General features: G+C 39.0%; 3 protein-coding genes across 3 annotated transcripts; 2 read left to right on the forward strand and 1 right to left on the reverse strand.

The window, feature by feature from the left end:
* Positions 1 to 550: 550 nt before the first annotated feature.
* Positions 551 to 3,916, reverse strand: mcts1 (MCTS1 re-initiation and release factor). The gene is made up of 6 exons (XM_018694237.2): positions 3,724 to 3,916; positions 2,255 to 2,407; positions 2,056 to 2,153; positions 1,840 to 1,973; positions 913 to 980; positions 551 to 816 (listed from the first exon to the last, which is right to left on the reverse strand). Exons 1-6 carry the CDS (start codon positions 3,732 to 3,734, stop codon positions 735 to 737), a joined length of 546 nt encoding a protein of 181 aa, XP_018549753.1. The 5' UTR covers positions 3,735 to 3,916; the 3' UTR covers positions 551 to 734.
* Positions 3,917 to 4,772: 856 nt separating this feature from the next.
* On the forward strand, positions 4,773 to 15,387 carry cul4b (cullin 4B). The gene is made up of 20 exons (XM_018694210.2): positions 4,773 to 5,711; positions 6,748 to 6,863; positions 6,971 to 7,074; positions 7,213 to 7,282; positions 8,017 to 8,090; positions 8,179 to 8,341; positions 8,572 to 8,661; positions 10,114 to 10,196; positions 10,286 to 10,353; positions 10,495 to 10,613; positions 10,720 to 10,912; positions 11,011 to 11,115; positions 11,202 to 11,312; positions 11,430 to 11,515; positions 12,283 to 12,390; positions 12,501 to 12,614; positions 12,713 to 12,818; positions 12,935 to 13,107; positions 13,195 to 13,347; positions 14,152 to 15,387. The coding sequence occupies exons 1-20, from the start codon at positions 5,222 to 5,224 to the stop codon at positions 14,245 to 14,247; spliced, it is 2,622 nt and encodes an 873-aa protein (XP_018549726.1). The 5' UTR covers positions 4,773 to 5,221; the 3' UTR covers positions 14,248 to 15,387.
* A 156-nt stretch (positions 15,388 to 15,543) lies between these two features.
* lamp2 (lysosomal-associated membrane protein 2) lies at positions 15,544 to 25,693 on the forward strand. Its single transcript, XM_018694211.2, is given in 10 exon segments — positions 15,544 to 15,783; positions 18,395 to 18,510; positions 19,003 to 19,213; positions 19,304 to 19,416; positions 19,418 to 19,466; positions 19,560 to 19,795; positions 19,927 to 20,046; positions 20,898 to 20,952; positions 21,053 to 21,223; positions 25,371 to 25,693. Coding segments are annotated over 10 exon segments (1,260 nt in total). The 5' UTR covers positions 15,544 to 15,737; the 3' UTR covers positions 25,514 to 25,693.
* Positions 25,694 to 27,287: the final 1,594 nt, after the last annotated feature.

Consider the following 27,287-nt stretch of genomic DNA (forward strand, 5'->3'; position numbering starts at 1 on the left):
TATCTTTTACTTCCATATCTGAGCACTTCTTCCACCACTGGTTATATTTCAACACAAACTGCATGTTCATGTTTTGCTGCTGTCAGGTAAACTATAATAACACATTACTGATTCTCATTGATGCCCTGGTACTAATAACCACATTACCACATTCACATCACCCTCACAGATATAAACAGGGTGTGCTTAACAATCTATCGACACAGTGTCAATACAAGTGCATGCAGCATTTCTACCAATTCAACCGGTCAACAGCCTCATTGTTAAACTTGACTCACAAAAGACAAGAGCAGATTAACAGGTTTAGCAATTGGAAACGAGCCAACCTGCCACTCCTTCATTAAGTGTATGTAAACACACCTGCATCCTGTTTTATTGAAGAAGAATCATTACTCAAACTGTAAACCTATTAATCAAGATTACCCTGAAGTAATTAACTGGATGTTTCTGACATGTCAATCACTTGATTTTAATTCTAAAATCACCGGCAACATAATATCACAGGCATCCCTAATTGGATTCAGTGGAAAAACAGCAAATGAGAACCAGGTTTAAAGCAAGATCTTTCTTTTTATTTGTGCATAATGGCGATTGATTCAAAGCCTCCAGCAGGTTACACAGCTAAGTCCATAGGTGTAAACAGTTGACTGGCAGCTCATGCCTCACTGTCAAGAGCTCCACACTTTCCGGGGGGAGGGGTTGGTGGGCGGTGGGCGTCGCAGGCATTGACGTCATCATTTATACGTCTTCATGTGCCACAATCCATCATTCAGATAGTGAACGTTCTCAATTCCAATTCCCTTGTTGACTTTTTCTCTGTTTGCAAAAAGACAAATACAGATTCAAATCACGAATCATAAAGGCAGCAGAGAAAGGAAACGTTTGCTTTTGTAAGATGTACACAAGGCTTACATGCTTTCTGCAGACATCTTCATAACGCCAACACAAAGTGCGTGTTGTTTTCCCTCTGCCATTATGGCCTGCATCCACTTGTTAAAGACAAACTCTATGGCACAGAACACATACTCTGCAGTGTGAAAATCAAATAGGTTGAATGTGCATGGCTGGATTAACCACCTCAGAGGTCATGAGCAGGAAATTTGTTGTTGGGCCCAGAAACTATACATGGTAGTTTCATTATTTCCCCAACAACCAGTGCTACTAGAGCAGGAATGAATAATCAAATAGTCAATGGACAGAAGAATAATTCACTACAGTCTTTTTTTAATAGCAAAAATATCACTGGTATCCGATGGTTCTCAAATGTGAGTATTTGCTACTTTGTCAGTTTTCTATGACAGTAAATTCAACATTTTGGAGTTTTTGTTGGTCAGGCAACAAAAGCAATGTGAATATGTTAAACAGGGCTTCAGGGAATAATGATTGACAATTTTCTATATTTTTTATGATATTATTGATATATATAAATAATTGCTGGTTGCAGCCTAAAGGCCTTTTTACACTGAGGGTGTTTTTTTTTTTTGTTTTTTTTTTGGTTAAATGCGGTGGTCGCAACACTGGCAGGACCTCAAACTCACTGTATATGAACAAACCCTTATAGTACTCCTATGATGGAACAATACTACCTTGCCCAAGGTTTTCAACAACCAACCACAATATCAACTAAAACAATAAAAGTCGTGAAACCAGATTTTCACAGAGTTCCTTTATGAGACAAGACCTGTCTCAGTTGATACTGTGCTTAGGTGGTGCAAATGTCTAACAAATTTGGGATTAATCAATTATAAATAATATGGAGTGAACCTGGGGCTCCTGGGGGTAGCTACCCAGTCTGTATTCCCGCCTTGTCCACATGTAGCATTATGTATAAAAGGATACAACTACTGTGTCAGCTTCAGCTGGGTAGAGTTTAGCGCCTGGTGACGTCAACCCAGGGCACATGATGTTGGCGCCACTTAAGACAAATTTAATGGCACCTTTGTCAACTTGCTGGTGTGGCAGAATGAAGGGATCTATGAAAGATGAAAGGAATGTCTTATCAGTGTGAGTAAATTCAAATGCATTAATCAACAAGTTGACATTAGGAGAGCTTACATTTATGCAACAGTCTGAGGGTTGGGTAGAATGGTCCTTCTCTCTGTCTGAAGAAAAGCAGCTCTCCATTCACTGTCAGGATTTCAATGTGTTCATGGCTGGAGGAGGAACAAAAAGACAAACATCCATAAACATCCACTACACAAAAAGACACTGCGTATGAAAACACTGATGAGGAAAATGAAATGACAACTCGTACCATCTCACTATTTTCACAGGGTCCTTTTTTGGCATTATGTGATTGAGCCATGACTCGATGTCAGGAAACTGTTCCAACAGCTGATTTTTGATGCCTTTGATCACTGATGTTTTCAGCTGGATACAGTTTGACACATTTTCCTTCTCATCAAATCTGAAATAAAGGACAAGATATACGAGAAGAAGGCCATGAGATGTGTGAGGTGCAGTTGAGAGCTCTGGAGAAAAACAGTAAATGGGCCTTACATTAAGATTTATTTGCCTAACTACTGTGAAACTACTTTGAGAGGTATATTGTGTAATGCATACCTTAATACATCAAAAACATAATAATTTTGCAATAAAAAACACTGATTCAACATTGTGTTAAATAAAATATTAGCAGTCAACCAATCAACCAATACCTGTAATATGTAAATAAATGGAAAAGAAATCACTGAAGATTTTGCATGTGCTTATTCCTCTGTCTATTCAATTACTTTGATTACTCACACCTGATTTGATCAGATAGAGTAATGCGGTTACATAGACTAACATAGACCAGAAAAACAGCATGCTCACATTTAAGTTATAACAGATACAGAAATACATACAGCACATCCTTTATACCATCATGGATCCACTTAAATCTTATACAGACAGTTCCTGTTTCAAGTGAAATGAAGTCATAGCAGTGATGGAGAGTGAGTAGTAGTGGTGGTGCTTCTGCTTCACTATGTTTCAGAGAAATATGAAATATGGCAGAAATATGGCACTATTCACTCCTCTACATTTATCTGACAACTACAGCCAGTAGTTACTTTGATTCTACATAAAAACAAAACAAAACATAGGTTTAGCTTGATTTGATGTATTATTGCAGCCTAAAAGCCCTTAACACTCTCATAGGTGTGTGGCTGATTAGACCTGCAAAGGTTGTGGCACAAAGCTCTGCTGGGATTTACATAAGATCACAAATAAAAATGATATGGTCTTAAGGTGTGCTGCAACAAAACTAACAGGAAAACTCACAAAGTCCTGAAAATTGCTGTGTTTGATATTATTTTACAAGATAATAAGGTGCACAGAAAATAACAACTTTCAGGGCCTTAAGGGCTCCATAATTTAACACTTCTACAACATTAGCACTTACACTTAGAATAGTCTTCTAGCTAGCCAAGTTATCTCTCTGTATTATAGATGCAAGACTATTTGGCGAGTGTCTTCACACTGTTGTCTCATGATGACATGACTCGATTAGGATTTTGGATTTAAGGCGGTACTGTTCAGAAACGTTCAGTTTCTGACCTGGCTCGGGTCGATCTTATATAATTACAGAGGATTTCACAGCTTATTATAATTCATGTCTGCTTTCCTCACTGACATAAGACAAACATTCAAGCATTCAAAACATGATTTCTAATCAGTAACCGTTAGCCACCTAGCTGTGGTTAGCTAATGATGCAACATGGAAATAATCGTAAAACGTACTTTTTAAACATCCTCGTTGGTCGCCGTTATTGTTTTCCTCAACAGTGATAAAGTTTATCGGCGATTACTGCGCCAGATCGGATACGGTAAACACGAGTAAATAACAAAATACAACTCATCTACTAAGTAATGCTAAAACAGTTCCACGCCTGTCTAGCAACGGAGGGCCAGCTGCAGTGTGACGTTTGCGTCACTTTACGACAGTTATGAACGTCACACGGCAGGTCAGGCCGAATTCGACTGTCATCTAGGTAACTAGGTAACTGAGATATTTAGGTGTACTAAGTTACAAAATGTCTCTTTTTGAATCTTTCACAGACAGATAAACAAATTATAAGTAAATCAGAATATACATGTTAGGTAAAAAAAAAAAAAAAAAAAAAAAGTTGAGAAATATCCAAAGAAGTGAACAGATTTTTGCTTTTGCTGCTTTTGAATTGGAAGAAGTCCTAATATAATCTCTGTAATGCATTACTTCATGTGTAAATGTTATAAAGTTTTTTATGAATTCGTACTCTTGGGTGTGGTATTTGGCAATAATTAAAAATCAGATTTTTTAAGTTGTGATAACCAACAATATATCTCTAAAGACAAACAGAACGTGAGTGTAGATGTAAAATTAAATAAGATTGTTAATATCAGACCAAGATTTTTGAGAGTGATGGCAGAACCATGATAAGTAGAGCTCTCTGAGCATTCATTATGGAAAGAATAATATGTGTTGATGTGGGAGTAGGATTTTGCTATATTAAATTATAAATTATTGATATAATTTGTGGAACAGCTTGAAAGTACTTAGTACTTAGTTTTGTGGAATCCGTACTTTTACTTGATCAGGATCTGGAATGAAGTACTTTTACATATAATACTTTTCATATCGTGGTATCGGTACTTTTACGTAGGTAACCTGAACTATGTACTTCTTCCACAACTGGATAATTCAATTGGTAACCAAAAAACATGGCGTGGTTCTGGCGCCATCTTGTGTCCACAACAGTTACAGCACAGTAGTCTGTTAAGAAAAAAACACGCTTGTGCAAAAAGTACTTTTGTACAAAGTACTTCCGGTGGGGTCACCGACTAGCTTTTTATGTGCGATTTTTCCTCGTGTTTACCCTCTGAGGTTTTACTATGATGTGAGAATATTTTTTGCGGTAGCTACATTTCTTTTATTAATAATTTTCTTTAACGGCCGCTTCAGTTAATCACGGAACGACTGCACAACGCGGTTAGACAAGAGAGTCGAAAAGAGGAAGCAATAGCCAACCATCTTTCTTCTCCTGCCAGCAATAACAAGAAAGAGACCAGGCTAGGTCCAAGTAGAGCAGTGTAGTTTGCAATTTATTGCCTGTTTTATACAAGATAAAGGACTTGGGGAAAACCTCTCCGTGTTACGATAGATTAAAGCTCTCAGACACTGAGCTCGTCCCACCTCCGGCAAGTCTGGAAGTTTCGGATCAGAAGACTGGCTGTTAAGAATTAGTATTCCCGTTTTTTCATGTTTCCAACAGGTTTATCTTCCCCTAATCCCCCACCACCGCCAACCCAGGAGGCAAGACCAGCGGCTACTGATGTCAAAAACGACAGCGGTAACATCACATCTCCGAAGAAGAGGAAAATAAACGGCTCAGAGAGGGAAGACACTACTGACACGATCTCCTCTTCGCCTCCCAAGACCCTGAATTCCTCCTCTACTTCCTCCTCCTCCTCCTGCTCTCCCACTCCGCTGCACATTCAGAAGAAGTTGAGGTTTGAGGATTCAGTGGATTTCATTGGACTGGATGTGAAAATGGCTGAGGAGGCTGCTGCTGCCGCCGCTGCCGCCGCCGCCGCCGCTGCTTCGTGCTCTAATAACAAAAGCAAAGCCGTGTTCCTGCCCGGTGGTGTGGGGCACCATGCAAACGGACTGACGAAAACCGCTGGCTCCGGCACCTTCTCCAACAGTAAACCCGGTGCAGCCAAGAAACTAGTCATCAAGAACTTCAAAGGTAGCAGATAACACTGGTGGATGATGTGATTCAAGCAGCCAAAACAATCACTGGCAACTTAATTTCAACTGCTAACAAGTGCCCAGGCTCTGATATTGCCCTTACTGGGCAACACATTGTAAAATGTTGATGTAAGACAAGATAGAGGATTTGTGATGGTCTTTTCTTGATCCTAAAGGCTGCATTACAGTTAATTAAATGCTAAAATATTAAGAACTTAGATGAATGAGTGAATCATAATTTCCCCCATTTATTATTAAGAATTAGGGCTGCAATTAACTATTATTTTCATAATTGATCCAACATTTTGTCACCTGTTGTAATTTCCCACAGTCCAGTCTTGTTAAACAGTCCTAAACCCAACTATATTCAGTTTACAGTGATACAAAACAAAACAAAGCAGTAAATCTTTACACTGGAGATTCTGGAACCAGTTAATGTTTGGTATTGTTGCCTTTAAAAAAGATTAGAACAATTATTGGGTTATTTAGATTCATTTTCTGTTGATTGTCTAACCACTGCAGCTCTACCAAGAGCTGAAAAATATGTCAAAAACAAACAAATGGTAAAATGAATAAGTCTATGATCTTGCAGTAACCATAAAATCCAGTTACATTACATCTTTATAACTCAACACAACATACAGATCAGGAGTGGGCAGTAGGAATAAAATACTGATTATTAATAGATGAAATAGCTGGATGGGATTGCCTGTTTTTGTCTAATCCAACAAATTAAATACTTGAAAAAATGCCACAAAGATTTAATACAACCGAAAATGTGAAAGGGATAGACGGCAGAGTATCAGCAGTGTGGCAGTGTTACGCAGTCATATCGTCCTTAATACAAATGTCTGACTTTTTGTAAGCATCATTCAGCTCTACTTTAAATAGAAACACTCACAGTTGTGTTAAAATAGCTCTGCTGACACCGGTGACACAGCATGATGGTCCAGGGAGGTCCAGCTGTAAGATAGTCGGGACCTGCCGAAGTTGACGGTGTTGTCAGAACATTTTGTGTTTTGTTTTGTGCACAGAAAAGCCCAAGTTGCCTGAGAACTACACACAGGAGACCTGGCAGAAGCTGAAGGAGGCAGTGGAGGCCATACAGAACAGCACTTCAATCAAGTACAATCTAGAGGAGCTCTACCAGGTATTTCTGCAAAACTGTTGGCCTCTCAGATTTCTGCTCCTCTGCAGTCATGTTCACTCATATAGAAACAGTAATTTTTTTTTAACACAGTTATTTTGTCCCCTCAGGCTGTCGAGAACCTGTGCTCCCATAAGATATCTGCCAAGCTTTACAAACAGCTGAGGGCCGTGTGTGAAGACCACATCAAGGCACAGATTGATCAGTTCAGAGAATATCCTTTACAGATTCTGTTTGACTCACTCACCGTTTAAGGCATTATAAATCCAGTTTAACCAACTGTCGATCATGCAGTCATATCAAAGCAGACCTCACGAATGAATACCTGTTTTTGCCTTAACATTGCTCCTACGGATGCCCTGGACAGTGTGCTTTTCCTCAAGAAAATTGACAAGTGCTGGCAAGATCACTGCAGACAAATGGTACGTTGTATAAGCTTAATAAATTGAGTGATTGTTGCCATATCCCTTGGAAGTCTGTTAACATAACGTCACTTTCCATGCAGTTTGTTTGTTATTTAATTGTCATGTTTAAAGGGGTATTTCAGCGATTATATTGAGAGACATAAAGGAATGGTCAAAATCAAAGCAAGTTATTCCAACTTTTAGTCCCTTGTATGGTTCAAGCATGCTGGCTCCTACACTTCCCATAATGCAACACAGTAGCGTCTGTCATTAGCCCCTCCCTGTTTGGTAAATAGACAGTTGCACCATCCTGGATGTTAATGAGCCAGTGAGGTATTTGGGAATACCCCCGCACAAACTGCCCATCACACAATACAGTGAGAGGGAAGATGGGCATTTTTGAGAGCTGAACAGTCGAACTGTATCTATTAGGCAATGAAATCCCATCGTGGACAGAGAGAAAGACATTTTAATATCACATATATCACATGACATATGCGAGAACTTCACATCTGTTAAACACCACAACCCCTATCTATCAGCAGCTCCACACCCCCAGTTTGTATCACAGGCTTTCTCTTAAATAAGTGAATTTTTCAAGCTCAGAGTCACAGCAGACAATATTCAGCAGCAGCTCTCCCTGTGACGTGTAAAATCGGTGGAGTACCCCTTTAATTTGAACAAGAGGATGGTTAAAGAAGAATGTCGGTGGTGTTTCCTGCTCATTTTGAATGTTTATCATTGTTTCACAGATCATGATTAGGAGTATATTTTTGTTTTTGGACCGCACCTATGTTTTACAAAATTCAATGCTGCCATCAATCTGGTGAGTGATCCCTGATGTTAACTGTACAATAGTATGAGGCCGATTTCAGTTAAAGTGGGTATTGAACAAGTCGTCTCTTGGTCTGCAGGGACATGGGTCTGGAGCTGTTCAGGTTCTACATCATCAGTGATCTGAAGGTCCAGAGTAAAACCATCGATGGGATTCTGCTGCTCATTGAGAGGGAGCGAAACGGAGAGGCGATTGACCGCAGCCTGCTGAGGAGCCTGCTGAGCATGCTCTCTGACCTGCAGGTAACTTACAGTGGACTATTTCATTATTATCCTAACACTGATCCAGACATTAAGTGATGAATCTGTAAATGTAAAAGAGTCATTTGGATTTGATCTTTGTCCTGTAGAAAAAGTCTAGTTTTGGCAGCTGTGTTGTTTGTGATTATCATCTGCACAGGGCTGTGATGAGCTGTCAGCTTCCTGTTGACAAATGGATTTAATGAAACCTGTGTTCTTTCTGTCTCTGACAGATTTATCAAGACTCCTTTGAGCAGCGCTTTTTGGAGGAAACTAATCGCCTGTACGCTGCAGAGGGACAGAGGCTGATGCAGGAGAGAGAGGTGATTTATGTGCCACTGATACTCAGGGCACATTTTGTTTTTTCCTGGCAATTTTTTTCTGATTTCAGTGACCTTCTGGCTATCTGGTTGATCAACAGAAAATTCATTGCAGACTATTCTGATAATTGAGGATTAGCTTCTCACACATGAAGATTTAAAGCTTTGTGTTTTAGACTGTTGGTTGGATAAAAAAATTCTGCACTATGTTCTGACACTTATAGACAGAGAAATTAATAGATTAATCAAGAAACTAATCACAAGATTAATCAACAATGAAAGTAATCATTAGTTTCAGCTGGATTTACGATAGTTCCAGTGCAGTGTCATTGTAATTTCATCGCTCAAATATTTAGGCATTTAAAAACATGAAATGCAACATCAGGCCTCAGTCTGTCTCTCTCAGAGCAAAAAAGAAAGGACTCTGCATGTTGTGGTAATGTTGAAAAATATACAGTCCAAGCACACAGAAATTAAATCACAAACAGAAGTCTTTCAAAGAAGAGGGAAAAACACATGTATCCACCACTCACAGCTTCAGTCGATCAGAATGCAGCGCAGGCAGAATGAACGTGGACATGAAGGTTTTCTTTTATGTCAGATAGAAAAGCTTTTACTTGATTAAAATAAGTACAGAAGAACATTCACTTTGTGATTTCTAGCTTTGTTTACTTGCTGATGCACTGAAATGAAACATATTTTCACTCTTATCATTAACGCCTCTGGTTTTTATCCAGTGTAGTTTGATGTTTTTCTGCAGGCTGTAAAAACATTTATTTTATTGTTTGCTAATGTGAAAGTAAAATGAGTATTTATTAGGGATGCACTGATACCAATACCACCATCAGGTATCTGTCCAATACCCTGTTCCTGTACTTGTACTCGTATTCATAAAAGGCGGTGTGGAGGTATTTCAGAGTGGATGATGGTGACAAAAGTTAAGCAGACTGCAAATTATGCTCTGCAAAGGGGGACGAAAGCGAGTACTTTCAACACAAGCAATCTGATAAAACATCTAAAAAACCAACATGACGCTGAGTTCAAAGAGGGTTAGGGTCAGTCACAGCAATTTCTTACAGCCAGAGAAAGAAACAATATCTGATGAAAATAAAACATGTTTTCAAGTAAATGTACGAAGTGTAATGGCATTAATAAGTACTCATATTGGTACTCGGTATCAGCAAGTACTCAAATGTAAGTACTTGTAATTGGATTGAAAAAAGTGCATCCCTAGTATTTATTTTTGAGACACTGTGGATGAAGGGATTTCTTTCTTTACATTTATAAACTGTACTATTAGCACAATCAAGATTTAGGTGCACAAATAAACTGCTTATTAAATTTTAGTGCTAATATGTAAAAACTTGAACTCCTGAACCTGATATTAATCACCGAACAGAAGTAATATTATAATGAAATCAATCACAGTGTATTGTCTTTCCCCCTTTTCTGTAGGTGCCAGAATATCTCCATCATGTCAACAAACGGTTGGAGGAGGAGGCAGACAGAGTCATCACGTATCTAGACCAGAGCACACAGTGAGTGTTAGACTCTATTATAGTATTCAGTTTGCACTTCAACACTGACAGAGATTCATTTGTAACCTGAGTGTTTTTTTTCCTCTCAGAAAACCACTCATTGCCACTGTGGAGAAGCAGCTGCTGGGTGAACACCTCAGTGCGACTCTGCAGAAAGGTACACAACAGTAAACAATATAAACATATAAGTAAATGTTTATTTGATATTCAGCTCTCCTGCCTGTGACTACATAATGAGACCTGAAAGTAGAAAAGCAGCTAGAGTTCTCACCTCTGACTTTCTGTTGTGATCTTCTAGGACTGACTCACTTGCTGGACGAGAACAGAATCCAGGATCTGTCTCTTCTCTATCAGCTCTTTAGTCGAGTGCGGGGTGGTGTTCAGGTCCTCCTGCAACACTGGATAGAGTACATAAAGGTATGACAGCATTAATGTGCGTGATGAAAGGCTGAAAATAATGAGGGATGAAGGTTTGGAGCTCTCATTAGTCGATTCTCATTTTCGTTTGAAAATCACTATCTAGGCTTTTGGAAGCACAATTGTAATCAATCCAGAAAAAGACAAAACAATGGTGCAGGAGTTGCTGGACTTCAAAGACAAGGTGGATCACATCATCGACGTCTGCTTCATGAAGAACGAGAAGTTTGTCAACGCCATGAAGGAGGCTTTCGAAACATTCATCAACAAACGGCCAAATAAACCTGCAGAGCTCATAGGTCAGTAACTGAGTATTTTATCCATTTATAACTAAAGTAACCATGTAATCATATTCTTCATGAAATAATGTGAACTATTAATCTGCTTCTGTTTACAGCAAAACATGTGGATTCAAAGCTAAGGGCAGGAAACAAAGAGGCAACAGATGAAGAACTAGAGAAGATGCTGGATAAGATCATGATTATCTTTAGGTTCATCTATGGTAATATTTACTGTCACTGTTGTTTTAGTTTAGTTATTTTCCCCCTCTGTGGTTGTTCTTGATGTAATAATGTATCGTCATTGTAGGAAAAGACGTTTTTGAGGCATTTTACAAGAAGGATCTGGCCAAGAGGTTGCTGGTTGGAAAAAGTGCTTCTGTTGATGCTGAAAAATCAATGTTGTCAAAGCTGAAACATGGTTAGTTTGACTCATCAGTCACTTCTTAACACATGCAAACACAAGCAATGTGAAATACTTAGCAAAATGGGAGTCTTGACTCTGAGTCTGGTGAACCTTTGGTGTTTGTTTACTCAGAATGTGGAGCAGCGTTCACCAGCAAACTGGAAGGAATGTTCAAGGATATGGAGCTTTCTAAAGACATCATGGTACAGTTCAAACAGGTAAGAACAATAATGGTGAGCTAAATCTGTAAGAATATCCACACGACATGAGTTTTATATTTGATTCCTATGTGAGGGAGATTATGTTTTGGGCCGTTTTCAGACAGCCCTCTTTTTCACTTGCTTCGTTTTGTTTATGCAGTAGAGATCCAAATACAGAGAGCTGTTGAACCTGGCTCAGTTTTTGCCACAACACAAGGCAACATCATCTTGAAGTGGACTGGTTTGGTCAATCAAACACATGCTTTTACAGCTGCACCAAAAGATTCTTTTATCAAATAATCTACTGATTGTTTTCTTGATTAATAGTTTAATTTTTGACTTGTTTTGTCAGATGAACTGTGTTGGGAAAAAAAAGATCCACATTATCACATTGGAAATGGCTAGAATATGGGAATGTTTGGCATTTTTGTTTAGAGTGATAATCAAATTATTGGTAATTATTTTCTGTCAATTGACAGTATCGATTGATCAAGCAGTTGTCTCAGCTGTACCCTAAAATGCACATTCTGGCAGATTATTTTGGAACAAGAGCAGCTTAATTCTACTTTTTATCTGACCACCCTATGGGATTATAAACTACTGAGCAGTGGGTTTGTTGTCTAATACGCCTTCACACTCAAATTGGCCTTCCAGGATCATTGGTACCTGAAACGGTATCCCTCACTCCAAAGCAGCCTCTCGCTTTTTTTTTAAACTCCCTGCAGTTTATTGGATGTAGAAAGAAAACTTGGATATCACGTGTGTCACTTTTTTTGTTCCTGCAGTATATGCAGTGCCAAAACATTCCTGGCAACATTGAGCTGACGGTCAACATCCTCACTATGGGTTACTGGCCAACCTATGTCCCAATGGAAGTGCACCTGCCTCCCGAGGTGAGCACTGAGCAAATATTGAAATTTTTCGGAACATGCGGTTTTTATAACCTGCTGTGCAATAAATAAACTGAGTGTTGCTTTATAACGCCTCTGTTATCTTTGTCCAGATGGTGCGACTGCAAGAGATCTTCAAGACCTTCTACCTGGGCAAACACAGCGGCAGGAAGCTGCAGTGGCAATCAACACTAGGCCATTGTGTCTTAAAAGCTGAATTTAAGGAGGTGGATGACTAATGTCTAATAACGCTCTGCTGGGTTTTGCTCACTCAGTGAATAAAGATAAATATTAATTGTTCTTTAATTTTTTTTCCTCACAAAAGGGCAAGAAGGAGCTGCAGGTGTCACTTTTCCAAACACTTGTGCTACTGATGTTTAATGAGGGAGAGGAGTTCACCCTGGAGGAGATCAAACTGGCAACAGGAATAGGTCTGTATCATCACATCAAAGTTTGCTGTGGCAGCACTTTGACTTTTGATGAAGAAATAAGAGCTGTCAAGTACTCTTCATTCAGTACCACCACTTGTGCATCTGATGGTTTACAGAGGACAGTGAACTGCGCCGGACTCTGCAGTCGCTCGCTTGTGGAAAAGCACGAGTCCTCACCAAAATCCCAAAAAGCAAAGATGTGGAGGACGGGGACAAGTTCTCCTGCAACGATGACTTCAAACACAAACTCTTCAGGATCAAAATTAACCAGATCCAGATGAAAGAAACGGTACAGCTGTCGTCTTACAGCAGATTCCCTAATTTCAATATTGTCGGGGTGTTGGGAAATGATCTTAACTTGCGTCTTTTACCCCAGGTGGAGGAGCAAGCCAGTACCACAGAAAGGGTCTTTCAGGATCGTCAGTATCAGATCGATGCTGCCATAGTGCGGATCATGAAGATGAGGAAGACTCTGAGCCATAATCTCTTGATGTCTGAGGTGTACAACCAGCTCAAGTTCCCTGTCAAGGTGATGAGCACAACCCTGGCATTTTTGGCTTTTTTTTATTATTATATAGCAGCAGCAGAGAGATGACAGGAAATGAAGGGAGGAAAGAAATAAGTCTTAAAGCTGAACACCATAACCCTGAATCTTTAAGGTGTATTTATGAGAAATGTTGCATTGATTTTCTATGGAAGTGAAGCCAGTGTTTAAACCCCACATTACTGTTTCAAATTTAATTATGGTGTTATCTACTTTGTCCTGTGCACAGTCACCAGTTATTTGATACTGTTAACTGAAAAGTAGCTTTTCAGGTTCAAAAGTCTGAATGAATTTGCACCATTTCCTGGCATTAACGTTTGTGCCATGGGAATTATATCATATACATTTTTAAAGTTTAAAAAAAATTGGATACATATAGTTTTTTCAATAATTGTGACCACAGATTTACAGCTGAAAATTAACTTTCCAATGCTCTATGGTGGACAAATATGTCAAAACAAATTTGTTTCTTGTTCTGGTGACAAATACACAGATACCATCATACCTGTAATTTTGTAGTTTTACTTTAATTACCAGTTACTTATATAGTACATCTATAAAGGTTTTGTCTTTAAAATAAATAAAGTAACCTGCAGTTACATCTAAGACTTGATTCAAAACATTTTTACTGACTTTTATATAGACAGTTTCCATGGGCAGTGCGGTGGTTAACATGAATTCACTTTTCTTTGTGATTACCTCACATCTCAAAGTATAATAGAAACCAAAAATGTCCGCATGTGCCTCGTGTGTTAATGTCTGCCTTCTCTCTGTCCTCTTCCCTCCCAGCCTGCTGACTTGAAGAAGAGGATAGAGTCTCTTATTGACAGGGACTATATGGAGCGTGACAAGGAGAACCCCAACCAATACAACTATGTGGCTTAACAAAAGAAAAAGTGACAGAGAAAAAGAGATGCAGATGGTCCAGTCAGGCTGAAAGCTAATCTGAGTGATCGGTCTCTAAATCTTTTGCTCCAGTGGATGTTAACCATTATCATCTTCAACCTAGCGACCGACATGTGAATGGATACTGCTCCACAGGATTTTTTTTGTCAGGGGTCTTGTGATCCTGTGGACTGCATGCCCATTGAAAAGAGAATATTGTCCATATTTCTCAGTGCCTCTGAGAGAGTTGGGCTACTGTGGACAGACAAAGAAGACACACAGATGTTGTTCCGTTTGCTCCTTTTTTCTTTTTCTTTTTTTTAATGGAGAGGAAAAATATTTATTTTCAGACTTAGATTCTTCTTTGTCCATAGTTTGAATCAATATGCTCTTTGTTATTAAGTCACTTTTTTTCTCTTTGTTCACTCAGTATCCCAAGCAAATGCTGACACACCTAACAATGCTCTAAATGTACCACACGTTGGAGAGAAAAAAAAGGATCAAAAAAATTAAACTGATGCTTGTTTCTTCAGCTAGTGTCAAATGTGGGACTATTGGATGAACATTCAGATTAGAGAATTGACAACTGGGCAATGTCTGTGTCAAATGTGTGAACATGCAGCAAGGTTTTACAGTTTTTGAGGCCATGAAGCCATTTGATAAAGCTCTGATCATGAACATACAAAGTGTTCAAAGCAGAGTTTGTGCCAAAAAAGGAGCACTTCTTTTGTCATAGGGTGTATTCAAGCTGCTAAAACAGTTCAGTTGTACAAGTATACATTTAAGTTTCTCATTTGTTCTTTCTTTGTACGTGTTTGTACATACTCACAAAGGTAGTCACAAAGGTGACACGATTCCATCTGACAGTCAACTGCTTTTTAGGTTTTTGTTAACCCTTAGAAAGTATACTAAAAGCACAATGCCATCAGAGCCCATTTCCCCCATCTTCCCTGGTGTCATACCACACACATACACTATATATTTTTTGTAAGTCTCCCTGTGGGGCTTACAGGCCTTTGCTGAAAAGTGGGAGTGGATTGCCTCAAACCATGAGGAAAAACATGATTGATTAGACATGCCCTTGTTTGTATGAGTCTGTTAGATTTATTGCTTCAGATTAAAATAACTGTTTCAATCGGGTTTTCTTTTATTAATCATTGTTTTCTAAACACATGTCACTGTCTTGTATGAGAACAGGCCATTACTAAGCATTTTTTTCTCTGAAGCCATTAAACATTTTCATCCTCACCAGCATTTAAAATGCATACAGTACAATCATTAACTCTGTAAAAGGGGACAGAGATGTTTAAAGCTAAAGTGCAGTCCAGCCCTTTTCGTGGTTTGACACCCTGGTCCCTGTCATATGACTTACATTTCCTGGTACAGTCGGCGGCGGCTCTGCTACAGCTCAAACATCGCTGACTGAGCGTCCCTGCCGGGTTTTTTTCATTCTTTCTCCGGTGACTGACACTCCAAACTACTGGGCGACCATGTCCCGATATGCTGCATTTGTTTTGCTCCTTGCCTCTGGGATCGGTATGTACCATCACATTAATTAATATAAATAAATAAACTGTTTGAGTGGTTTTCAGTCCGTTTCTGTGAAGTGACGTGATTAAACTTAGGGGACTCTCTGGGCCTGGTGCTGCTGGGCTCAGGCAAAATGCTGGTGAAAAGAGATTTAAAGAGCATCTCATTGTGGTCACTCGTATTTAAATTTTATTGACCTAAATTTGTTCGTTTGGGCTCTGTGGGTATACTCTACAAGCATTAAAACCCGTCATCGGTTGTTGGTTAGAGGAGCAGTCCAGTCGTGATGTTGTGCTAATGTAGCTTAGCTTGATTGCTAATTGTTACCTACGTCAACAACATTAAACTGAAACAGCCAGACCGTCTTGTCCTAAAAGGCGCATTCATCCACATAACTGCTATTTGTCTGAACATACCACCGTATAACAACTAAACTATACATTAAAAATAACTGTCAAGGTAGCTTTAATGGGAAAGCTACTGTTATTTCGTAATATCTTGGCCAGTTAGCTAACTTAGTCGTTAGCTTACCGGTTGGATAACACTTGTTTTGATAGCTAAAGTTCTAGTTAATGACCGTCTGAGTCATGCCTGCTGCTAAATAACGTTAGCCACACACGCACAGTAAGGTTAAGAGAGAAAATGTTGCTTAAAACTCAGCCTGCGCATCATAAAACACCTTACATAAACTGGCTAAGATAGTTAGCATTAGCAACCGAGCTTTGGCAGTCGTTGGAGGTTTACAGTAACTTAGCACGTGACAGCAGAGCTAGAACGAATTACCGTTGAGTTAACGTTAGGGGATTTAGCAAACTAGCCGCCCTGTCTGACATAAATACATATGAAGATGAATAGACAATGACTTAAAACTGCCCTTGCCATAAACAAGATCTCTTTATATGTTCAGTGAGCGTTGTAAATGAGCAATTAGCTGTAGATTAATGTTTTGATACCATCTAATGTCTGGGTTTTTGGTTCTCTATTGGTGCAGAACATAGCTTAGATGATGAGATATCATGACACTTCTGTACACAGGTGATCAGAAACATAGGTATTGTTAGCATTATGGATATAGGTATGTGTAAAACAAGGTTTCCTATGTTCCATGTGTCCCAAAAATTATCAAAACAGGATATGACTCCCAACCAAGATAGTAATGAACACAGAAACTTAGTCTTGCACCATATTCTGTGACCCATCAGGTTCAGTGACTTAATCAATGGAATTTCAGCTATGTTGACACTGCAAATGATTTTATTATGACTTATCACATACTTGGATATTTGTTACGATAACAATTGCCCTGTAGCCCTTTTAGTTCATATAAAATTAAGAATTTAGCGCATACAAGGTAAAATATCACAAACATCTAGAGAGTCTGTAGCCTGAGGATGTGTAAATGTTTTAACTTTTTATGCTTGAAAAATGACCAAAACAATTAGTTATGAAAATAGTTTGATCTGTATACAAAACTCCAACAACTACACTTTTGTCTGTGTTACCAGAAATGTTTTGGAGTAGAAGTAGGTTGCTCTTCTGTCTTATAATACCTGTGCAAAATTGCAGACAAATTCATGGCTTAGGATGAGTGTCTCTTTAAAATCATTTTGGCTGCTAGCAAAACAGCTATCACATGGAATTGACTGCAGCCAAACCCTCCAACAAAGGACAACTGGACTGCAGCTGCCAGTGAAATACACTGTTGGAAGAAATTGGCCCTTACTTTAAAACTGTGATGCAATCAATTTGTAAAATACTCACTACGCATGTGTAGAATGTAATATTACACACTTGTTTAAGTATACTGTTGCCTATGTCAACCCTTATTATTAACTGAAAATGTCAATCACAGAATCTGTTATCAGTTTCTGTGATACTTGAGGCTCAGCTGTATGAAAAAGACTTAAGTGTAGGCCAGATATTGTCAGGTGAAGAGTAACTTAGCTAACATTATGTCTCCTCATCTGATCATTGTGAAACACTGTATTTTTATAGCCAGGTAAAAAAACATCTCCGTGTGTGTTTCGGTTCATGCCAGGTGCTTTATAAGTTAATGTTACTGTAGGTTTGTGGCAGCCAGTTGTTGAGTTGATGACAACACATACTGTCAAAACCATATAGTTAATCTGACTGGACCTTGGCCTCTCTTCTGTTAGATATAGTGTTGTTTTGTTGTCCACTTCTGTCAACTTAGGGTCATGTGATTCTTGTGATTGTTGGAAAGGCTCATAAATGCACCTATGTGACAGTCAAACTAGGATATCTTCAGTCTTTAAGTAGTGTTGGATATTATCATTTCACAAAATGAAAGTAGGCTTCTGTGCACTTGATTAGGTGCCTAAAATCATGGTCTTGTGCCAACATTTGTACTATTTGGGAAATTAAATATTCACTCATCTAAGTTGCATTTTAGCACATGGCATCAGTGGTGGATATAAAGCAGTGTCAGCTGGTTATTTACCTGCAAATGTGAGTTATTAGTCTCTCATATTGGAATAGACTGACGTCCTATGAAGAGTTTCCACCTTTCAAATTCCAACTGGACTCTTTTCTGCTGTATGAATAATAACTATACAGAGTAGAAAAATAAATAGTATGCTTTTTCTTTCTCTTTCAGTCTTCCAGGGGTCACATGGCACTCAGGTGAATGTCACAGACCAAGAGGGCAAGTTATGCCTCTTTGCCAACCTGACCGTCAACTTTGCCGTCTTATATGAAGTAAAAGCTGATAAGGTGAGTTTCTCTTCTTAGTCACAAGATTTTCTATTATGACCAATCATGTTTGGTATATTTATATCAGCCCACATGGTATCCTTATGAAATTAAAGTAAAGCAAAGCAGCTTTGCTCCTCTTAGGCCACCTCAACAGCGTGACTGTCAGACAACTCCTGTGAAAGCAAATGTCACTGTGGAAAGGGGAAATATGGGGAGTCATGACAAAGCAAATAGATTCTCGCTATTCAGCATTTATCAGTTAGTGTGTTTTCCTGGTGTATATCCTGCAATTGTTATGTTCTTTTGTTGTGTTGAAAGCAGCTCATGGAAATTTTAATAATGTCTATAATGTTTTATAATTTAAATTATTTAGACTTATTGTCAGATTTATTATTTTTGTTCAGCTCATCAGATGAACCCCATTGAGGTGTGTCAAGCGTGCCCCTCAACAATTTAACTTTGAACTTCTATTATTGTACTAAATAAGGTGACCCTCTGCTCTCATTTCAGAATGTTACAATCAGTTTTGAGCTTCCTAGTAATGCCACAACAGATGGAAGTAAATGTGACACCAAAAGCTCAACGTTGAAGCTTAATTTTGGAGACGGGCACTCCTGGAGTGTGGACTTCACCTTGAATGGAGATGTGTACCAGGCCGACTCCATCACCTTCTCCTACAATCTCAGCGACTCACGTCTCTTCCCTAACGCTTTATCAAATGGTAACTTCCACACCTGACACAAAAAAATTTAAACACACATGGATGAAGGGCATTTGCAGTGACGCTGATGTGCTTTTGAATTTCTCTCAGAAACTGCATCTGTGACCGTGAAGCCTCAGATTACAAATGTGGGTGTGGACACCTGCTACTCATGCAAGAGCAAAGACATGATCCAGGATGAGGTGGTCAATATGACCCTGTCGAAACGTGCTCATACAGGCTTTTGTCAGCAATGGCAGCAAGAGTGAAAAGAGTAAGTGCAGATGCAGCAACACATTACACCCTGGCTGTAATATTCCTCCTGTTTCTACTGATTATCTATTCTGTGTGTTTTCTCCTTCAACAGTAACCTCTTGTAGTGCAGATGTTCCCACAACCTCTGCTCCCCCCACCACTCACGCCACCAGTACAACCACTGCGGCTCCTGTCACAAACACCACTTCCACTGCTCTTCCTCCTACTACCACCCCGACCCCCACCCTCCCCACACCCACCACTGGGAAGTACAGCATCAAGACCGATAACAGCACAGCCTGTCTGTTGGCCAACTTCGGCCTCCGGGTTGGTTTCAAGCAAGGAGAGGTACGTTCACAAATACTGAATCACACACACTTGTAATCCTATTACAGACGTGTGTTTTCCAGATGATAGACAGGTGTTCTTCTACAGACCTCCTGACCTGATTTGATTCCCTTCTCTTCCCTCTGGTGTAGAAATATCAGGAGATGAACCTCGAGCCCAACGGGACCAAAGTCACTGGATCATGTGGAGTCAACATCAGTGAGCTGCAGGTGGCATCAAACACAATGACCATCATGTTCACCTTCACCAATGTAAGTCCTTGACAACATGTTGTTAATATCCATTTCATAGAACAACATGTGTTTACGTGTTTATAGATTTAAGGTTTAGCTTTAAAGGAATAGTTTGACATTTTGATGTTTGTATATGAAATAAATATAAATATGAAGCCACAGCCAGCATCTGGTTAGCTTAGCACAAAGATTAGAAACATGGGAAAGCTAGCCTGGCTCTCCCCAGAGATCAGGAACTTATTGGAGTCTCTGCTGGTTGCCTGGCAACTGGTTTTGTTCAATAAATAGCCTGGCACACAACCATCTGTGAATTGTCTGTTTTACTGTCCAGTTTTCGTACGAATTAAACAAATGAGATTTAACATTGCTGATTATTGAACTTTAGTAGGTGGACTTTATTATTTTGACAGAGCCAGGCTAGCTGTTTATCCCTAAGCTAAGCTAACCAACTGCTGGCTATCTATTTACTGTTCAAATGTGAGAGTGGTGTTTTATCAAAAATGTGGAGCTGCCACTTTTCCAACTTTTCACAGACAGATGACAGGTTAGATTATACATGGCAGGCAGAGACGGTGATAACCAGGAAGTTTGAGTTTTTATCAAATTTTAAAAACATATTTATTAAATGCGTGGTTCCCAACTTTGTTTGTCTTTACTCACGCAGTCCTGTGAGATGGATCAGATACTAGATATCAGATACCCCTTTGTTGTGCTTATTTGATAGATGGGATGGCTTTAGATGGGTTTGTTTACTGGATGTCATCTCTGATTACACAAGCCTTTGGTAGCTGAGGCAGCCAACAGGTGGGATTTTCATTTGCTGAAAATAAATTCTTTCTGCTTCTAAACTTATATTTTTCTTCTGACAGGACACGTCGAAATTCCGCCTCCATGCTCTCAACTTCACCGCAAAGACAAGCTCTGGTAATTAGAAACATCACATCAACCCACATAGACCAGGCACCACGCTGAGAAGCAAGCTAATGCTGTGTTTGTTTTAATGTCTGTGTGTTTTATTTTTAAGGTGTGGAGTTTTCTGAGGCGAACACCAACCTGAGTCTGTGGGAGGCGGCTCTCGGCAGCTCCTACATGTGCAACAAAGAGCAGAACTACACCATCACCAACCTGCTCACCCTCTACACCTTCAACCTACAAGTGCAGCCCTTTGAAGTCAAGAAGGATGTTTTCAGTACAGGTAGGTTATTCTTTAATGTCTCATTAAACAGATCCTGCACAGATGTCAAGGACAAGACAAACTACTTCATATTTAAAAGTCTGGGGTAAATGGCTTTGTTTTAGCTCATGACTGCAGAGGATGAAATGAGTGAGGTGTTTTTTGTTGTGTTTGAAGCTACCAAATGGATTTTATTGTTGTGAACCGCTACAAGGGTGGGGTGTCATTTAAAGATTGGTACAGACAGTGTGTTAGATTAAAGATAAGCAAAACAGTTAAGTTCATTTGTATATCAGCTTTCAACAACAAGGTAATTAAAACTGCTTTACATAAAAGGCATTAAGAAAAACAAGATAATATAAAAAGACACATAATATAATATAACATAATAATAAAATAAAAAAAAAATAATCTGTAATGAATAAACAGAATGCACTGACATGAAATGTAGAGTATGCAGTATAGTTGTACCAGCTAAACATAACAGTTTATATATTAACAAGAAAGTATTTATGGGTGATTATGCAGACTTAAAATGAGTGGTTCTTAACTTTTTAAGCTTTCTTCCCCTTAACATGAAGCAATATCTGGTCATGACTCCTCATCACAAGTCAAGTGAATGATCTTTTTTTTTTAGGCCTGAAGAGATGAAGGCATCTAGTATTTCACAGGAGAAAAAGCAGAAATTAGACAAAAACTTGTGAGCGCCAGTTTTGGAACCACTGTTTTACATTCTTAAAAAAGACAACACTATCTTTCATCAAGCCTATCCCAGGCTCAGCCTCCTGGAAAGGAAGTATGGTTAATGTGCGATTTCCTGATCACTTCAGAGAAATGACCTCCTACAGAATCTCTTCAGTGATAACAGTGCTGTGTTGTGGCTTTAAAGCAGAGAAGATAAATTGTTCCCAGCCGTTGTTTTTAAAGATGGCAAATAATCTGAACTGCTGTTCTGCTGCTTCACTCTTGTCTCTCAGGATGTGTTGTTAACCAGAAAATCATTGTTCCACCTGTTGACTGACTCTCTCTTTATCTGCAGCCCATGAATGTTCATTGGATGACACCAGCATCTTAATCCCAATCATTGTTGGCGCTGCTCTGGCTGGCTTGATTCTCATTGTAGTGATCGCTTACGTGATTGGTCGAAGAAAGACTTATGTTGGATATCAGACCCTTTAAATCAATCCTGAAATATCACGGGGCTCCCAAGCCTGGTCCTTGGGTTGTTAAAATCTATTGAAACTAAAATCTAAACTAAAGTCTCTGCTGGGAAAACTGTCAAAAAAATAGATTTTGCTGTCTGTTGGTATTGAAGTTATTGGTCATTATGCAACATGAAATGAACTCAGCATTTTTGAATTGTAGTCGCCTTAAGGGTCTTTAATAATGCTACAATAAGAGGAGTAAAATAACCACGTAAAGATGGAGGGTTTGGTGTAATTCTCAAGGACCAAACTTGTCTACTCCCCCCACCCCCTCGTTTGTGTTCCTTTTTGTTGTTTTCTAGAAGTCTTGTCTTTCCTTTTTTGTTGTGTTGTTGTGTTCTTTTTTTTTTTCTTTTTTTTTTTTTTGGGTTTAGGAGCAAGTGCAAGATCCGCACCACCTTCTTTTTCAAATTTTGAGACGTCTCAGTGATGTTGAGTATGCAATATATAGAGATCTTGGAGTTATAAAGGTACTGTAGGACCGTAATTTTTTAAAAAAGTTTGTTGCAGCAGGATCCTGCACTTGTTCTACATACATTCCCCTTTTTGTTTGCATTTGTCATCATTTAATCTTTGTGCACATTTGATTTGATTTTTCATCCCTATAATTGATTTACTTTGAGATGTACAAGAATTATAATTTTCACAGCATTCAAACAGCACTTCCTTCACAAAAATCAAAGGAAGATGGTCAAGCAGCTTTCTTTCTTTGTTCCAAGGAATTCATTAGCAAGGATGAAGGTCTACTCCATTTTGGAAAGTTGTCAAAAAGGAAATTTGCTTTAGCCCATGTTTGTCCCTGTAGAGCAGGGGAAACACTGGGATTATTGTCCTGATTATGTGGCTCCAATCATGTTAAGAATGTGAAATCAAAGTGTTAGTTGTTGGAGCATTAACAGACCTTTTTCACAGATGACATTTGAACGCATATGAAGCAGTTGAAGCCCTGGTAGAACTAATGACCTTAACAATGGCTTGTTTACATTCCCCAGAACTGACAAGACTGCATGGGGTGAAGCCATAGTTAATGATATTAATCACACCTGTTGCTTTTCCTGCTGTGCTGTGTCAAAATGTCTGCTGTGTAAAAAGCTCTCTTACATTTGCACATGCTCCAGCCAGAGAATAAATCTGAGGAGAAAGGTCAACTATTCTTTTTTGTCTTCCACAATGTATTTTGGCATTAGGTTTAGAAAAGGGATAGTACAATTGTGTAGATGTTCACTTTCAGCACAGACAATTCTGAAACGAGGATATTTACATAAAAATGCACTAAGATGCTCTTTATATTTTGCATTATGTTGAGACTGTTGTCACATTATTTCACCTGTGTATAAGACCTGGGTTTAGCCTGAGCTGCAGTTGGATCAGGGAACATTAAAGACCCTGAAAACTTATACTATTTCTCAATAACTTTAAAGGTCAGTGACAGAACATGCAACAATCAGAGTTGAAATGTGGAAAAAATATCTTTACTCATGAAGAGTTTAACACAGGAATAGCTGATATCACTCTCATGTGTGTCTGTTGAATATGAAGCTATAGCCAGCAGCTGGTTAGCTTGACTTAGCTTAGCACAAAGACTGGAATCAGGGGGAAACAGCTAGCCTGGCTCTGTCCAGTAGCTTTGTATTTACTGCACAGACGTGCATTTATTTACTTTCCTCTTAGAAGGAAAGTAAATGAATGCATTTCACAAAATGTGAAACCATTCCTTTATAATCTCAGCTAATCTGCCTCTTCAGGACTGTGTAGGAGTGGTTTTATCAGCAACATTAGCAAACAACCCCACAACAACTAAAAGTATTATAAAATCCTGGTGGATGTACAGAAAAAAAACATTTTACAGAAAAAAAAAACAATTTTATGTGAAACAGACTAAACCGTTGGCAGGAAATTGTGTTTTCATGTAGGAGCCTGTCAGTCACAGTCAGGAGGTGAAAACAGGTTTCCAGGGCCTTGAAAGTCAGTGAACCAGTGCAGGTTTCAGTGAAGCAGCGTCAGGGATGGTAGGCAAGCCCCAGCATGTGTAATTTTTTTATGATAGAAAGCCGATGTGACACATGGTCCTAGCTGTGTATTGTTGCTTCATTCTAGCAGAGTGCCGTTGTACTGTTTGACTTGTTCTAGCTCTTCATTCAGGACTGGAGCAAAGCAGACAGTAAAACTACACTGAAGATGAAAATAACTAGAAATATTTGCATTTTTAAGTTGCTTTAAAAATTAGCTTTCCCAGGACAATTGTACGTGTGTATGAATAATGGCTCCGAATCAAATATGAGCTTTGACCTTTTGCTTGTGATTGTTGCTGTCTTGTGTTTTTCAGCTTTGTACAAACTCAGTTGCCTTAATTACAAAGATGGTTTTGCAGCACCAGTATAAATGTTTATGGTTATGTATATCCTTTGTTCTCAATAAATCATCTAACCGGTTTTTCATCATGACAACTGTGCCTTTCTCAGTGATAATTTTCTATTTTGTACATTCATTAGCTCACTACCAATATTATTTTTTGTTCTCTATTTTATTCCCCTTCTCCACTTGAGAACATTGCACACACAAGTTCAGCAAAGGGAATTTGTGCTGCAAGACCATCTTGTTAAAGATCAATTAATGTGTGTTCTGTGGATACAAATGACTGCTGATTTAATCTCCATTCTCTTACGCTGTTAGCTATAATAAATTGGATTTCAAACTGTGTGTTGGACTGAAGTGGAGCTTTTTAGTATTTTAAGATTTATGAAAATAAAAATGCGTTGCTGTCCTGGACACTGGAGTAAATGTTTATTCCTTTTTCAAAACAGTTCTATGTTGCTGTTCATGCTTTTGATTCTTGGTTAGAGGGCTATTTCTCTTTTCCTGCTGCCCATGCATTAACAATTCATTTAAAAAAAAAAAAAAAAAAACTTCTTCTGTTCAGCCTGTAAAACGTTCACCTCTGTGCTCTCTTCACTCTTGTCTAGCTGTGGAATGCCAGGCCGATGCGGAGAGCTTCCTTGTTCCCATAGCTGTCGGAGTTGCCCTGCTTGTTCTCATTCTTATTGTTCTGCTGGCCTATTTCATCGGGAGAAAGAGAAACATGGCTACTGGCTACGAGTCCTTCTAGTTAAATTCGCTTCATTTAGATCTCTGTGCTATACAAAGCATAGTTGGTGAATCGCTGCTTGTTTTCCTCACTACCTTTGACTAATTGTGAAAAATTACTAACGTGTTGTTTTCATGTTTCCATGTAGTGTTTACTGCTGTTGACTGACTGACTGTATTTGTAAAGGAATAGTTCAACATTTTTGGGAATACGCTTATTTGTTTTGCTGAGATGATTGATACTTCTCTCATGCCTGTTCAATAAATATGAAGCAGGTTAACTTATCTTAGCACAAAGACTGGAAACAGGGAAACAGCTAGCCTGGTTCTATCCAGAGGAAACAAAAATCTGTCTACCTGCACCTCTAAAGCTAATTAATTAACATGTCATATCATTCATATTGTTTAATCCACGTAAAAACAGTCATGTAAAAATTGAGTGTTGGAGTTTTACAGGACAATTTACAGGCCAGGACCTTCTCCATCATGGCTGACTGAGAAAATCTAGTGCCATTGATAATAATTTCCATCTAAAAATGTCTTCACCGTTTGACAGCTGCTTTTTTGTAGTTACTTTTGTGCCAATGTGATCTTGTAATAATGGCCACAGCCAGAAGCTGTTCCTGAGAGCTTCCTGGAGGCTCCAGCTGCAGTAATCAAGAAGAAATAACAAGAAAATGGAAAGACACAAATTATAGTTTCAGTTAATAATCATAAAACTATCAAGGACGACTATACATGAGTGTAATAACACAGAGTAAGGTTTTAAATTAACTGACTAATAATAATATACTTTAGTGGAACTTCTGTGCTTTTTAACCTGCAGTTAGATATGTTGGAGCGTAACTCTGACTTGGATATTCAAATGACTGCTATTTAGAAGTGAGGAAATGATAATCAGCATAACATTGACTCTGATATGATGTGAGCACAGCATTGATGCTGACACCAGGGACTCACTGCTCCATGACAAGGAAAAAATCCAGCACATAATCGCTGTAAAAACCACAGCATGCCCCTTTTATACCTCGGTTCTTCTACAGATCAGGCAGATGGGATTTAACATGTTAATGAGCTGTAAGTGCTGGCAGGCAGGTTTGTTATCTTTGGTCAGAGCCAGGTTAACTGTTCCTGTCACCAATCTCTCTGCTAAGCTAAGATGACAGCAAGCATTTCCCAAAATATCGGCCTGTTCCTTTAACACTCAGAGAGAATAATGAGTCACGTCCAGTTGAGTGATTTCCTTTCTGTGCTTTTGGAATATTTAATAACCTTCTCTTCTAATCAACATTTACATTGTTAATTCCACTTTTTGTAGGTTCTGGTCTCTCCTGCTGCTTCTCTCTAACCCTCTGTGTCTTCTGCCGACTAAACCACTAACCTGCTGTCTCTGTCTCCTCTTTCTGTCTGTCAGCTGAGGAATGCTTCCTGGACTCTGATTTGAGCTTTTTGGTGCCCATCGCAGTGGGTGTGGCGCTCAGCTTCCTAATCATCCTTGTGCTTATCTCTTACCTGATTGGCCGGAGGAAGAGTCGCACTGGCTACCAGTCTGTATAATCCAACCCTGCCGCTTCCGCGTCTTTACACCTTTCCAACCCTCACAGCTCATAAAGAAAAGCAACCCAACCCCAACCACCTCTCTGCCCGTCAGTGCATCAAAAGCATTGCTTTTTTTTCTGTTTTCTCCCCGTGAGGCAGTGTCTCCCCTTTCTCCTGTACCCAGTTTAAAATTTCTCCCAGCAACCACCCCCCGACCATTTTCCTCTGTTTTGCTTTGATGCCAATGACTGAATCAA

This window comes from Lates calcarifer, linkage group LG8 (assembly GCF_001640805.2).
Source record: "Lates calcarifer isolate ASB-BC8 linkage group LG8, TLL_Latcal_v3, whole genome shotgun sequence".
In the NCBI taxonomy this organism is placed as follows: Eukaryota; Metazoa; Chordata; class Actinopteri; family Centropomidae; genus Lates; species Lates calcarifer.

Coding starts and splice junctions, on each gene's coding strand:
- mcts1 (XM_018694237.2), bottom strand. Junction 2,154..2,254: donor CCTGTGAAAATAGTGAGATG/GTACGAGTTGTC, acceptor TTCCTCCTCCAG/CCATGAACACATTGAAATCC. Junction 981..1,839: donor CTGAAGCTGACACAGTAGTT/GTATCCTTTTAT, acceptor AAGTGGATGCAG/GCCATAATGGCAGAGGGAAA.
- cul4b (XM_018694210.2), top strand. CDS start 5,222: ATGTTTCCAACAGGTTTATCTTCCCCTAATCCCCCACCACCGCCAACC. Junction 8,342..8,571: donor GCATGCTCTCTGACCTGCAG/GTAACTTACAGT, acceptor TGTCTCTGACAG/ATTTATCAAGACTCCTTTGA. Junction 10,913..11,010: donor TAAACCTGCAGAGCTCATAG/GTCAGTAACTGA, acceptor TTCTGTTTACAG/CAAAACATGTGGATTCAAAG.